Raw genomic sequence first — 15,105 nt, 5'->3', positions numbered from 1 at the left:
ATGGTTTTTTTCTAGAATGACCATGGTAGATACTTTCTTCTATGCTTTTTGATGGGGACACAGCATATACACCTGAAAATCACATTGTAAGGGCATAATGAAGAAACATTTTTGTAACCAAGAGTGCAGAGCAATGCTTTGCAAACTTTAATATGAAGGCACCCCTAATAGCAAAGGAGAGTGAATGTGTATGTAAATGGCTCCACTCCCAATTATATTTATATGTGTGTAAATTGTGTGTGAGCATGTACATGTGAAAGTTCAAAATTAACCCGTGTAGTAAAATGATGCTCCTGGAAATCTGTATTCATCTTGTGGGGACTTACACCTTCTGGTTTACCCTACCCTCACATGCTATGGGTTGAGAAACACAGGACTAAAAAACAAGGTTCAAATATATGGAAATACAGTTAATTTTGAACTATATTCTTTTTTCAATAGAATTGCTTTTGAAAAGACTTTTAATTCAAAATTTTAACTTCTTAAAAATATAATCTCTCTGGATACTGTAGTTCCTCATCAAAGAGAAGTAGACAGAGAAATGAGAGTGGATATCCATTAGTTATTCCAGGAAACCAGCAATCAGTTTCCAGATGAGCTGAAGTGAGAAGTAACCTGGGGACAATTAGCAACATCCCCACATGGACTAGAACTAGTTACTCTCAATTTTTCAAAGACTTATGGAATCGATGAGAAGGATTTTTTTTTTTTTAATTCTTGGCTATTGGGTATGCCCAGTATATGTTACTGGGACCTCAGAGATATTTAATTTTTATGTTTCTTTGTATTCTTAAGGCATTCTGGTTTGAGATATGGTATAAAGTGACACATGGAGTCTTTAAACTATGCCTATAGGTCAAATTCTGCCTTTTATCTTTTTTGCAACACAGCCATGCCCATTTATATTTTATTGCAACACAGCCATGCCCATTTATTTACACGCTGTCTGTGGCTGCTTTCATGCTTCAATGAAGAGTTGAGTAGTTAACATCAGTGATCACATGGTTTGCAAAGCCCAAAATATTTACTGTCTGGCCTTCTGTGGAGAAAATGCTGATTTCGGATAGAGAGAAACCTCTTTCTCTATGGTCTCTATCCCATTTGTTCTACTTCAAATGTACCTCATACTATTTCAAATGAATACTATTTTAAGACTTTATAGAATCAAGATATCGCTTGATAAAGTCAATAATCTCTAATTTTTCTTTTGAGAGAGAAAAAGGATTTAATTCCTAGATTTTCTATTGTACTTCCTAAAACCAAGATAAAATAAATTGGGCTATAGAAACAGAAGTAGTTGGGTTATCATGGTGAGGACCCTTTGGTGATAGGGAATACTGTTAATATACATACAGTCAATTTCCAGTCATTTAGGTTCTGCTTATTTAGTTGAAGGGTTTTCTAATTTTCACTGTCCTCTCACTCTACCTTTTAAAAATTCTTGCTCTTCTTTCTTTAAAGAACTAAATCTAATAAATGAATTTTAAGACACGGAATTAGATAGGATAATATGGTAAATTTCTGTTTTAAAGCTGTTTTCATACTTTTTACTTTCTGAATGAGTAATCTAAGTAGAATCAAAGCATTTTAGAGCCATGCTGGATTTTAGAACCTTTTCAATACAAGTTATAATTGTTACTTATTATAAATAGCCTCCAAAATGTGTGTGCTTTCTGTAGGAGGAGCAGGAATTAAGCCTTTCCTGGAACGCTTTGGGGAGCGTTGTCAAGAACACAGCAAACAAAGTCCTGCTCGGAGTACACCCCACAGAACCCCCGTTATCACTCCAAATACAAGGGCCATCCAGGAAAGATTATTCCAGCAAAATACATCTTCATCTACTACTCATTTAGCACAACAGCTCAAGCAGGTCTGGCATACTGCTTTTAACATTATTCATTACATGTTCTCGGCGTAGAACCTAGAAATCAAATTGTAAATTCCGATATCAGTCTTTCTGACAGAGATAAATAGCATCTTGGTTCCTTGTATCGCTTATTTCAAATTAGAAATATTATTGTCTTGTGTTCCATGCATACTGTGATTTTTTTAAATCTCAAACCTGAAGACAAGCAAAGTTTAGTAGTATCTGAATATTATTCTTAAACATACTATTGGCTCTTGTATAAAACAGAGCTTTTGGTGGTTTTAGGAACGTGAAAAAGAACTAGCATGTCTCCGTGGCCGATTTGACAAGGGCAATTTATGGAGTGCAGAAAAAGGCGAAACTTCAAGAAGCAAACAACTAGAAACCAAACAGGTAGCGTAAACAAGAAAAATGGGAGTGAACTTGGTATGGAAGTATTGCCGGGATCTAACTTGTGGTCCTGCATTGTCAAAGAGTTCTTTATCCTGTTTCTTTTAACTGTGCCATTTTCCATTCATAAACCCCTTCAAAGTTCATACCTAGTCTGCTTTTCTCTTGTGCTACTCTCCCAATCGGTATTCACTGATGACCTACTTAGAATCAAAATTTTAAAACATGTTCTCAGTTCTCATCTTCAATTGATTTCATATTTCATTTAGTATTCTACTTAGTTGCTAGTTCTAAAATGTTTCTCAGAATCTACTTTTTTCATTAATGATGGTAGATTACTGTCAGATTTCATTAATCAGCTTTCAACAAAGTTCCTACTTATAAACTACTTTGTGTTTCATTTACATGCCTACTATGTACAAAATACTGTATTAGGATATACATTTAAGCTAAAAATAATAGAATTATATTTAAAGTGGTACCAGTTGAAATAGAAAAATACATTTAACCAGTATTCTATAAGAAAGACCTTTAATTGATTTTGGTTTTTATCAGGTCTCTTGCTTAACAAATCATGTTTCCCAGGGTTCTGACCTAACCCTGTTTTCTTATTTGCTCTGGGACATCTCTTCCTTGTCCTCACGAAATGCTAATGTGCCTGGCTGTGTTGTATTCCTCTCTCCAGAACTCCAGGCCTGGTTGGCTGATAGAGTTCTTTGCACTTCTCACCAGTATATTTTCCGTGTAGCCTCTGTCTTCACCTAGGGCTTCATTCTCTACCTCACCATCTAAAACAGTCTGGGAGTTCTTCCTTGCCTCCTTCTTCTTATTATTGCATCTTCCCCTAGCACACACTTGAACACATACACATCCACTGTGTCCTCTGCTGTTTCCCTATCACTTCCAGAGCTTTGTATTGAAAACCTTGATTCTAGTCTGGCTACTCTCCTGTCAGAGCAATTTTATTTTTTTAAAGATTTTTTATTCATTTATTTGACACCGAGAGAGAGAGAACTCGCTCAAGCAGTGGAGCAGCAGGGGGAGAGGGAGAGGGAAAAGTAGGCTCACCAAGCAGGAAGTCCAGTGTGGGGCTCAATCCCCAGACCCTAGAATCACAACCCCAGCTAAAGGCAGATGCTCAATGGCTGAGATACCCAGGCACTGTAAGAAATATATATTTTTTAAAGATTTTATTTATTTATTTGACAGACAGATCACAAGTAGACAGAGAGGCAGGCAGAGAGAGAGGGGAAAGCAGGCTCCGTGCTGAGCAGAGAGCCCAATGCGGGACTCGATCCCAGGACCCTGGGATCATGACCTGATCCGAAGGCAGAGGCTTAACCCACTGAGCCACCCAAGTGCCCCCATAAGAAATATTTTTAAAAGGCAGGTATCTGTGTATTCCCTTGCTTAAAGTCCTTAGAAAGCTCTCCCTAGCCAGCATCAGAAAACCATCTATAGTGCTTGGCTTGCCATCTAGAATCATCTAGAATCTGGCTTCTCACTGCTCTTCCACATGTGTGTGTCAGTCCGGTCATGCAGACTGCAGTTTCTCAAATGCACCCATGTTTTCAGATCTCTTTGTCTTTGCCTTGCTATTTCTCTCTGCAAAGAGTATCTCCATGGTGAGCACCTACTTCATTAGGAGTAGGTCAAACTTCAGTCCCCTCTGGAAACCCTTACCAGGCCCTTTTCCTCAGGGGCCATCTTTTCTCACCCTGTCATCCTATTGTTTATCTCAGCTGGAATGTTTATCTTCTTGTAACTGTTTCACCTTTGCTTTCCACTAGAGCCTTATCTGTATTTATCTGTGTTCTTAGTGCTTGGCTCACAGGACGAGCTCCATAAATTTGTCCTTGAAGGAAGGAATGAATGAGCTAATCCTTCCTATCGGCATACAGCAAGCTGTTATCTTTCATCTTAAAATAAAAACTACTCTCTGGACCCCCTATTCCCTTCTCTTTCTTTACCTCCTTTTCATTCGCTCTTCCAAAAGAGTTATGTCTTGCTGCGTACATTCTTTCCTCCCTTCTCTCTGGATCTCTCCACTCAGGCTGTCACCACTACTTCCTCATCAAATTCACTGGGGCTCTTCGGTAATCAATTTTTAGGCATTTAACTTGACTTACTAGCAGCATTTGGCATTGTTGATTACTGTCTTCTGTTTGAAGCACCTTCTTCACTTGGTAGCCAGTGTATCATATCATGGCTTTTCTGCTTCATCCCTGGAGATATGGGACAACAGTTCTGAAACTCTTGTGTTAAATAATTCCTGCTACACTTGCGGAATTCCTCCCCGGATGGCTGCACATTTGCATATAAAGAACATTCTGAACACAGTAACAGAGTTTAGGGGTCTGGCTCACTCAGAACTCATCCATGGTACCCACAGAGGGAGCAAAGAGGTGGGAGGAAAAAGTGATTGAGTGTGGTGTTGCTAGAGTCAAAGAAAGGGCTTTGAAGTCTGACCTACTCCTAGTGAAGTAGGTACTCAGCATGGAGATACTCTTTGCAGAAAGGACCTTTCAGAAAGAAGGGATGGTTGCTAGCAAGTATCTGTTGTCAAATGTGTGGGCCGAGACCACTGGGTTTTGGAAGAAAGAGCTTTTTTCTTGGCAAGAGCAGTTTGGCTGAAGTGGTGAGGGGAGAATGCAGGTGGTGGTGGGTGAGGAGCGGGGCCAGAGGGTGGAGGCAGTCCTTAGACGTTTAATTCTAAAAGGGAAGGGAGAAAGGAGGTGATGGCCGGAAGGGGATGAGGAAGGGAAGCCCAGTTTGTGTTTGTGGTCGTGTCGTGTTTGTTTTGTTCTTTCTGAAGAGACTTACGTCAGTTTTAATGTCAAAAATAAGGTTTATAGTGTGCCTGGGTGGCTCAGTCAGTGAAGCATTTCACTCGATTTTAGCTCAGATTGTCACCTTGGAGTCATGGGATCCAGCCCCACGTCAGGCTCCATGCTCAGGATGGAGCCTGCTTGGGATTCTCCCTCTCCCTCTGTCCCTCCCTACTCGCACATGTAAATCAGTAAATAACATCTTAAAAAAAAAAAGAGGTTTATGATAGAGGAATAAGTGATGCTGATTGATAGGGTCGGGTAAACCTTTCAGGAGGTAAGACTGGACTGGATGAACTCCGGAGCACCACGAAGGGAAAGGATTAAGACAGGTTCCGGCTGTGGGAAGAAGGAAGAAGGAAAGCGGTGTTTGGGGGCAAGTGATTTTAGAACTGTGATGACAGAAAACTGGTAGAATTTCTATCTGGTTACCTCTGTTTTGTTCATCCTTAGGGAAGGGAAGGTGACAGATGTGATACTCTGGAGGACGGGAGGGAGAACTGACCCAGAAAGAGAAGGACAGAAGAGTAGTGTGGAGACTCAAGTGGGGGTATGAGAGCATACAGTCCTAGTACTCTAGGTCTGTCCAAAGAACCTGGATATAAACATGGAGAAGGTGATTGTTCCAGGGATGGAGTTTGCTAGACATGAGGAATGGAAGTATAGTTGAGGTGAGGGAGTTGAAGGTATTAGTGAGATTGCGGTTGAACTGAAGGCTCTAACCAGGATGGAGGTGTAAAAAAATAGGTGGGAGTAACAGGAAGAAAAGCATCAAATGGCCAGAAGTCCCCATGAGGCCAAAGAGTAGGATCTGGTGGGAATTCCTGAGTAAGAGAGATTGGAGGGTTTGAGGGAAGAGGCTGACTCCAGGGCACGACTGAACTGGAATGGTGGTGGGGGTCTCTGAAATGGAAGCATTTATGCAGCTAGGGGCCAGGATGCTGGCGAGAAGGTACTTGTGGCTATGCAAACCACCCAGAGGATGGCAGGTCTGGGACTGCAGAAGCGGGGATGGCGGGAGCAGGAGGAGAGAATTAATTACTAAGAGCGTGGAATTACCATTAGGGAGCTGGGAGGGGCTGTCCCTTATGTTGTCAGGGTGTGTATCCCAGAAGATGGTAGGGGAGTTGTGCCTTCCCGGCACAGTCAGGCCTGCAGCGCAACATTCGGTAGTTTACTCTGTGTACATGCATCAACAGCTCCTTCTATCTTAAGAGCCAAAATAGTCTGGAACTAGTTATGGAATGAGAATATGTGGGTTTGTAAATTGGTCCTCCCAGTTGTCGGCCAAGTGTGCAAGTCATTTAACTCCTGTGTCTATCTTTTCTTCTTTAGAATGAAGTAATAGCACCTAACTTGCAGGGTTATTGGGAGGATTGGGGAGGCAATAATGTCAAGTGCTTAGAAAGGTGACTGGTGCATATTAGGCTCTATTAAGCATTAGTTGCTGTTCTTCTTACTCTTGTTTGATTATTTCTTCTATTGCTTTAATCATAAAACCCATGATTCAAAAACAATGAATGTTTGTCTCCCACAGCCTTGTCAATGATTAAGAAAGACTCAGATGAGTGATTTTTTTTTTCTTTTTCTTTCCTTTTTTTCCTTCCACATTCTGTTTTTGTTCTTGTTTTCTTTGCCTTTTACCCACTGAGTAAATGTTAAGGGGAATCTTGATGTAGGAACTGTCAGTAGATTTTATAGGTTTGGGATGAGATAAGTGGCCTAAGGGAATTGCTTTTTTCTGCGTGTGGCTTGCACTTTAATCAGTTTATCTAAAACTACTCCAATACAAATTTTCCTTCTTGCCTCCTAGTCTCTTTAAGTACATCCTGGGAATTACAGAGAATACTGAGCCAGCATCAACGGTTTCTTGTGTTCTAAACATTGCTGGGACCTTTCACATACATTATTTTGTTTTGAGGAAGTTTATATAGAATTATGACTCGTGTTTGTTTCACCTGATAACATGCAGAAAGAAAAAAATCTGTAGTGTTGAGAAATGACATCTTCATTTGCTTTTTTAGGAAATTCACTGTCAGAACACCCCCCTCAAAAAACATCCAGCTGTGTCAAACACCCCATCGCTTCCAGTAACAGAAAAGGTGACAGAAAATCAGACACCGGGAAAACCTTCCAACACAGAACCTACAGGTCAGCATTTTTTACTTCTGCTCCACTTACAATGAAGCTTTCCATCTACTATAGTTTTGGAAATTGCATCGGAAAGCAGAAATACTGCTTTAATGTAAAAAGATAGATTAATTTTTTTATTGCTACTCATTCTTTCATTTCTAGCTGTGCAATATGCTTCTTCCTTAGTTCTCCTTTCAGACTCAGAGTTCATGCTCTTCATGGGAGGATAAATCACTGTACAACTCTTTTTTTTTTTTTTTTTCCCTGAGAAAGATTCAGTAAGATCTGTTGAATTATGGAGTGTGCATGCTCTTTAGTTTATTTTCTTTATAAGTGTTTCTATAAGTTGAATTCTTAAAACTACCGCGCAAAGATGATTATTCAAAGAGATGAATGGCAGCACTGTTTGTAATAATAATAAAGTGTAAATGACCTCAATGTCCATCAGCAGAAAACTGTTTAAATAAATGGTGCTAAATCCATGTCCCCACATATTATGTAGCTGCTTAAAACAATAAGTGAGCTTTGTATGGAATGACATTTAACATATCATAGACACTTAAACATTTTTTTGTTTTTTAAATTTATGGTAAAAAACACATTACTAAAATTTACCATCTTAACAATTTTTAAGTTCACGGTTCAGTAGTGTTAAGTACATTCACATTGTTGTGGAACAGAGCTCCAGAATTTATTCATCATTAGAACTGAAACTATATACATCAAGCAACAATTCCCCATTTCCTCCTCTCCTCAGCCCCTGGTAACTACCATTCTGCTTTCTGTTTCTATGAATTTGACCACCTTATAAACCTCATATAAGTATAATCATATAGTATTTATCTTTCTGTAACTAGCTTAAAAAAAAAAAGATTTATTTATTTTAGAGAGAGACCTAGAGTGCAGTGGGGAGGGCTGGAGAGAGAGGGAGAAACTTTAGCAGACTCTGCACTGAGCATGGAGCCCTACACGCCGCTCTATCTCATGACCCTGAGATCACAACCTGAGCTTAAATCAAGACTTGGACGCTTAACTGACTGTGCCACCCAGGCACCCCATAACTAGCTTATTTAATTTACCATAGTGTCCTTAAGGTTTATCCATGTCCTAGCATGTGACTGGAATTCCTTCCTTTTTAAGGCTGAATAATACTCCATCATGTATATATACATTTTGTTTAACCACTGTCTATCAGTGGACTTTTTGGTTGCTTCCATCTCTTGGTTATTGTGAGTAGTGCTGCTAGGGACATAGGTATGCAAATGTCTCTTTGAGACCCTGCTTTTAATTCTTGGCATAGACTCAGTAGTAGAGTTGCTATATCATACAGTGGATCTATTTTAAGTATTTTGAAGGAACCATTATACTATTTTCTGTAGCACTCATACCATTTTACTATCTCATCAACACAGCACAAGGGTTCTAGTTTTTCCACATCCTTGTCAACACTTGTTACTTTCTGGTTTTTTGATAGTAGCCATCCTTAGGGGTGTGAGGTGATAGCTCATTGTGATTTTGATTTCCATTTCCTTTACAATTAGTGGTGTTGAGCATCTTTTCATATATTTGTTGGCTGTTTCTATATCATCTTTGGAGAAATGTCTGTTCAAGTCCTTTGCCCATTTTCTAATCAGGATATTTTATTTTTGTTGTTGAGTTTTAGGAGTTCTTTATATTAACCAAACATTAACCTCTTATCACATATATAATTTATAATATTGTCCTCCATTCTGTAGGTTGTCTTTGCAACTCTGTTGAATATATGCTTTGATGCACAAAAGTTTTTAAGCTTGGGGCACCTGGGTGGCTCAGTGGGTTGGGCCGTTGCCTTCGGCTCAGGTCATGATCTCAGGGTCCTGGGATCGAGTCCCGCATCGGGCTCTCTGCTCGACAGGGAGCCTGCTTCCCTCTCTCTCTCTCTGCCTGCCTCTCTGCCTGCTTGTGATCTCTCTCTGTCAAGTAAATAAATAAAATCTTTAAAAAAAAAAAAAAAGTTTTTAAGCTTGATATTGCCCCATTTGTCTGTTTGTACTTTTGTGGCCTGTGCTTTTGATGTCGCTCCCAAGAAATTGCCAAATCCATTGTCATGAAGCTTTCCTTCCATGTTTTCTTATAGGACCTTAATAGTTTTGAGTCTTCTATTTGGGTCTTTAATCGATTGTGAGTTAATTTTTGTATATGGTGTCAGATAAGGGTCCAACTTCATTTTTTGCATGTGAATATCCAGTTTTCCCAACATCATTTGTTGAAGAGACTTTCCTTCCCCGCCAAATCCTCTTGGCAGCCTTGTCAAAGATCATTTGTCTAAATATGTAAGGTTTTGTTTTGTGGCTGTCTATTCTTTCTATTCCATTGGTCTATGGATCTGTTTTTGTGCCAAATGTGTTGATCACTGTAGCCTTGTAATATGTTCTGAAATCTGGAAATGTCAGTCTTCTAATTTTGTTCTTTTACAAAATTATTTTGGATGTTCAAGGTCCCTTGAAGCTCCATATGAATTTTAGGATAGACTTTTCTGTTTCTTCAAAAAATGTTATTGATAAGAATGCATTGACTCAGTAGATTGCCTTGGGTAGTACTGACATCTTGACAATGTTAGGTCTTCCAGTCCATGAACATGGGATGTCTTTCCAGCTATCTGTGTCTTATTTAATGTCTTTCAGCAACGTTTTGTAGCTTTTGGCATATAAATCTATCACCTCCTTGGTTTGGTTTATTCCTAAGTATTTCACTTTTTTTTTTTTCCCCTAAGTATTTTATTCTATGAACAGAAGTAATTTTAATTCTTTTCAAATCTGGATGCTTTTTTTTTTTAAAGATTTTATTTATTTATTTGACAGAGAGAGATCACAAGTAGGCAGAGAGGCAGGCAGAGTGAGGGGGGGAAGCAGGCTCCCTGCCGAGCAGAGAGCCGGATGTGGGGCTTGATCCCAGGACCCTGGGATCATGACCTGAACCTTAGGCAGAGGCTTTAACCTACTGAGCCACCCAGGTGCCCCAATCTGGATGCTTTTTATTTCTTCTTCTTGCCTATTGCTCTTACTAGGACTTCCAAAGCTGCACTGAATAGAAGAGGTAAGAGTGGCCAAGCTTGCCTTGTTCCTGATCTTAGAGGAAAAACTTTGAGTCTTTCACTACTGAGTATCATGTTAGCTATGGGCTTTTTCTCTGTGGCCTTTATTATGTTGAGGTAGTTTTCTTATATTGCTAATCTCTGAAGTGTTCTTATTGACACTTTTTTTTTTTTAAGTGAAAAACAAAATGCAGAACAGAATGCATAGTATGATTACTTTCTGATAAAACAAAAGGATGTTCATATTTGCATACATAGGGGCAAAACTGGAAGAACAAGCAGTAACCTTGTAATATTGACATTGCCTTTCTCTTTGGGGAGGAAGAGATAAATGGGAATGTGAAGAGAGGACAGTTGTTTGGGGGGGATTCTGCATACATCTCTAGATTTGAAATGCATAGTTTTATAATCCGAAAAAAGAATACATAAGATTCTTTAACTGAAAAATTCTAGGTTCTTAACATAAACTAATATGATTTTTCTTACAATTTTTTTAGGTTTCACTGAATGTGAAATGACGAAGTCTAGCCCTTTGAAAATCACATTGTTTTTAGAAGAGGATAAGTCTTTAAAAGTCACATCAGAGCCAAAGGTCGAGCAGCAGACTGGTTGGTTTTTTATGCTTTATTTCCTATTAATACATTGGTAGAAGCACATATTCAAATATATAGTGTCTTGTATTTCAAAATGTCTTCTGATTTTGTAAATCTCTCTGTCTTTCTCTTTTAACTAGGAAATACTCTAGCTTGCACAAAGAGATAGCACTTTTAACAGTTATCTTTAGGTCATAGACCCCTGTGAAAATCTGATTAAGGCTATCACTCACTTTCACAGGGAAAGGAAATGTGTTGTTCTTCCACACTCTTAGAGGAATAAGTGGCTCTTGAAGACTATTTGGGATCCCTGCCTTAGGTGATGTTACTATTTCCCTATTATTCACTGCCATGTGAAAGGGAACTCCCCAACAATAGAAAAAGAGTGACTTGAAAGAACATTTTTCCTGAGTCTGAAGCCTTTGGCTGTTACCTTGCCATTTGCATTCTTCCTTAATATTTTTTCTTAAACCCGAAGCATTGACTCAACTTTCGACAGTTTCAACCTTTATTGCTTTACTGTATATTTAGTAAGCGCATGAACGTGAGATCTGCTCTGCTGTCCTTTTAATTCTTAAAGATCTGAGTCACAGAATCTACCTACTGCAATCTTTTTCAGAAGTGGTACGTGAAACTGAGATGAGTGTGGATGATGATGATGATATCAATAGTTCAAAAGTGATTAATGACATCTTCAGTGATGTCCTGGTGGAAGGTGAGCTAGATATGGAAAAGAGCGAAGAGGAGATGGACCATGAAGAACAGGAAGACGCACTGAATATCTCCTCCATGTCTTTACTCGCTCCATTAGCACAGACAGTTGGTGTGGTAAGTCCAGAGGTAAGGAAAGACGGAATGTTAACAGGCTTGGGATACAAACTGTTAGAATGGGATCCCCTTTTGTTTTAGTTGGTACATGGGGATTTGGCCCTCTGTAGCCAGGGGAATTCTGGAACTCTGATGTCAGTTCTCTTAAAAGAGAGCTTAAAATGCTTTGGTGATTTCCTGTGACCTTAGATAAAATCCACAGCATGACATGGTTTAAAAGGCCAGATGTATGGGCTCTGCCATTGGCTATTTCTGGCCCAGGTTATTCAACCTCTTTACCACAGTTCCCTCACCTGTTAAAGGAGGTTAAAACTAGTTCAGGCTGATGTGAATATTATATCATTAGTATATTAGTATTTAGCACCAGACAGAGAACTAACATTTATGGACAGTCAACTACAATTATTAGCTATCACCATAAATTGAATAACTGCAGCTTGGCGAGTTGATGCAATTAGAAATACTTTTTAAGACACTTGCAGATGTAGGTTTTAGCTATCTTTTTTTTAAAAAAAAATTTTATTTATTTATTTGACACAGAGAGAGAGAGAGAGAACACAAGTAGGCAGAGAGGCAGGCAGAAAGAGAAGAGGGGGAAGCAGGCTCCCTTCTGAGCAGAGAGCCTGATTCGGGGCTCGATCCCAGGACCCTGAGATCATGACCTGAGCCGAAGGCAGAGGCTTAACCCACTGAACCACCCAGGCACCCCGGTTTTAGCTATCTTTGAACTTTTATTCATTTACTATTTAGGAACTTATTTTAGTTGGGCTTGGTTTTATGATGCATCAGTTGGCTTATTGGATGTTTATTTCCTAATAATAGAGAATTTCTTCATTTCCTCAGAATTATCATTTAGAATCCATGTCATCCATAAAACCTACTAATACCTCATGTGTTTCACTGCAGAGTTTGGTTTCCTCACCGAGATTGGAATTGAAAGACAGCAGTGTAAGTGATGAAAGTCCAAAGCCGGGAAAATTCCAGAGAACCCGTGTCCCTCGAGCTGAGTCAGGTGATAGCATTGGTTCTGAAGATCGTGATCTTCTTTATAGGTAAGAACATTTCAGAAGGGATTCAGTCACTAAGGGTCATGGTTAGATATAGCAAATTGTATTATAATGTTATTAATAATTCACCTATAAAACTTTGGAATGACTTTTTTCAGCCTCTCTTTTACCAAATGGCATTTTGCATTCCACCTGTTCAGTAAAAGAGAGTGCTCAGTGTGTTGCTGGATTTCTAATAGAGTATACCTTATTTCCTGAAGCATTGATGCATATAGATCTCAAAGATTCAAAGAAACAGAACGTCCTTCAATAAAGCAGGTGATTGTTCGGAAGGAAGACGTTACTTCCAAGTTAGATGAGAAAAAGAATGGCTTTCCTGGTCAAGTTAATATCAAACAGAAAATGCAGGTATGTACTTCTGTGGAAAGGAGCTTTGGAATGTTTTTCTGTACAAGACTGTATACTCCTTAAGGACAAGGGCTCAGCCTTACTCATCTGTATACCCTGAGTGACTAGGGCATTGTCTGATACACTAGAGCTCAGTAAATTGCTCTTGAGTTCAGTGTAACTTGAGAAAGGAAGGACTTCTCTGTTGGAAATGTTGCTTGTTTGATATTGTTTGATATTTCTGAAATATTTAAACGTTTGTCATATATCCTTAAAGTCCAACTCTAAGTTGGATGGTAGTGAAGTGTGAAATTTTTTTGCTCTTAGATGTTCTTGTATGCTAAGGAAGGCAATTTTAAAAGTATAAATATATATAATTTAAATAAAATGAATCAAATAATGTCTAAATCTTTATACTTTGTTGAATGTGCTCCCAATTATAATTTTAATAAGTATGAGTGGAAAGTCTTCATGAGAAAGACTGTTTATAGTATAATTATTACAGCGTGTTGAATATTTTTGGTGCATAATGTAGACACTTGAATGGTGAGATAATAACATTTTGACTTTACTCTCTGGATATTTCAGAAATTATCCAACAGGCTTAGTTAGAACTGAAGTTTCAATAAAGTGAAAATGGCAATTAAAAATGTGAGTTTTTTCTTCCTTTTGCTGGTTTCCCTAGGAACTCAATAATGAAATAAATTTGCAGCAGACAGTCATCTATCAAGCTAGCCAGGCCCTTAACTGTTGTGTTGACGAAGATCATGGAAAAGGGTCACTAGAAGAAGCTGAAGCGGAAAGACTTCTCCTCATTGCAAGTACGTGTGCTACACTAGAAACAAGACTCTTTTGTCTAGGATAGTTAGAAATCTCTATTTTAAAGAAGGGGCTTTTTTCTATTTCGGTTGATCTGTGTTTTTGTGTGTTTCTTATGACACTTGTGAATGCTCTGCACATAAAATGGAGTTTGCACAAAAGGTGAAAGAATTGGAATGCATTTGAAGATATGCAGTTGTGAAGAGTATGCCAAAAATGAATATATGAACATATGTGTGTGTGTTTGTGTGTGTGTGTGTGTGTGTGTGTGTGTGTGTGTATTCGTATACATACACTCTGTCTTAGCACCTATCTTCATGGAGCTAAAAAAAAAAGTGCGTGAGTTTAGTTGTATATGTGTGTTGAGGAATGCTAGGGCATGTTAGTGCACAGAGATTATACCATACGAGAAAACTGGCAAAAAGTTCAAGCATTAAGTTATAAAGACATTATAAAAAGATGAGCAGTCAAGGTTTTACCCAACTACTACCACCTGTTTTATAAAGAAGCACTGATCTTGTCTTTGATCTTAAGTACATTTTCTTGAGTTGGTCTCATGTACAGTTACAGTTTTCATATTTGTGATATTGCATATTTTTACATAGCTGAGAAGAGAGCCCTTTTGATTGATGAGTTGAATAAATTGAAGAATGAAGGGCCTCAGAAGAAGAATAAAGCTGGTCCCATTGCCCCAAGTGAATTTGTCCCATCCAAAGGATCAGTTACTTTGTCAGAAATCCGCTTGCCTTTAAAAGCAGATTTCGTCTGTGGTACGGTTCAGAAACCAGGTATGGTGATTTTTATTTGCATCACTTCTGGGTCCTAGGTTAAATTATGGGCCTTACCTGGATAGGAATTATGCAAATGGGAGCAAGTAGAGCATGCAAAAAGATGCACAGCTTGTTATCTTGGGCTTTAGTTCCTTTAATGAAGATATATTCATAAAAATAACCAAGGGAAAATTGCGTATATGGGGTTGCTGATCTACACGGTAACAGGGTTCTAACTGAAAGGAGGTGAGTTACACATAGGTGTTTTGTTGTTGTTGTTGTTTTTTAAGATTTTATTTATTTGGTAGAGAGAGAGAGGACCAAGTGATGGGGGAGGGCAGAGAGAGAAGCAGACTCCTGCTGAGCAGGGAGGCTGATGCAGGATGGATCCTTGGACTCTGGGATCATGA

At 38.8% G+C, this 15,105-nt stretch overlaps 1 protein-coding gene across 4 annotated transcripts in view; it reads left to right on the top strand.

Moving 5' to 3' along the window:
- Positions 1–15,105, top strand: part of ANLN (anillin, actin binding protein) — a 49,217-nt gene that overhangs the window by 15,251 nt on the left and 18,861 nt on the right. For 2 of the 4 annotated variants that reach the window (XM_082750731.1, XM_082750729.1), the window contains exons 6-14: positions 1,680–1,870; positions 2,153–2,260; positions 7,110–7,236; positions 10,789–10,899; positions 11,504–11,712; positions 12,619–12,764; positions 12,980–13,127; positions 13,792–13,927; positions 14,531–14,713. In XM_082750731.1, the coding sequence (XP_082606857.1) occupies positions 1,680–1,870; positions 2,153–2,260; positions 7,110–7,236; positions 10,789–10,899; positions 11,504–11,712; positions 12,619–12,764; positions 12,980–13,127; positions 13,792–13,927; positions 14,531–14,713 (1,359 nt within the window). Of the gene's footprint in view, positions 1–1,679; positions 1,871–2,152; positions 2,261–7,109; positions 7,237–10,788; positions 10,900–11,503; positions 11,725–12,618; positions 12,765–12,979; positions 13,128–13,791; positions 13,928–14,530; positions 14,714–15,105 lie in introns of all 4 variants that reach the window. The other 2 variants (XM_082750730.1, XM_082750728.1) reach the window with 1 other exon arrangement.

This window comes from Mustela nivalis (assembly GCF_964662115.1).
Source record: "Mustela nivalis genome assembly, contig: HAP1_SCAFFOLD_1771, whole genome shotgun sequence".
NCBI lineage: Eukaryota > Metazoa > Chordata > Mammalia > Carnivora > Mustelidae > Mustela > Mustela nivalis.
The sequence above is the reverse complement of the archived record's forward strand: the minus strand, read 5'-3'. Positions and strand labels throughout refer to the sequence as shown.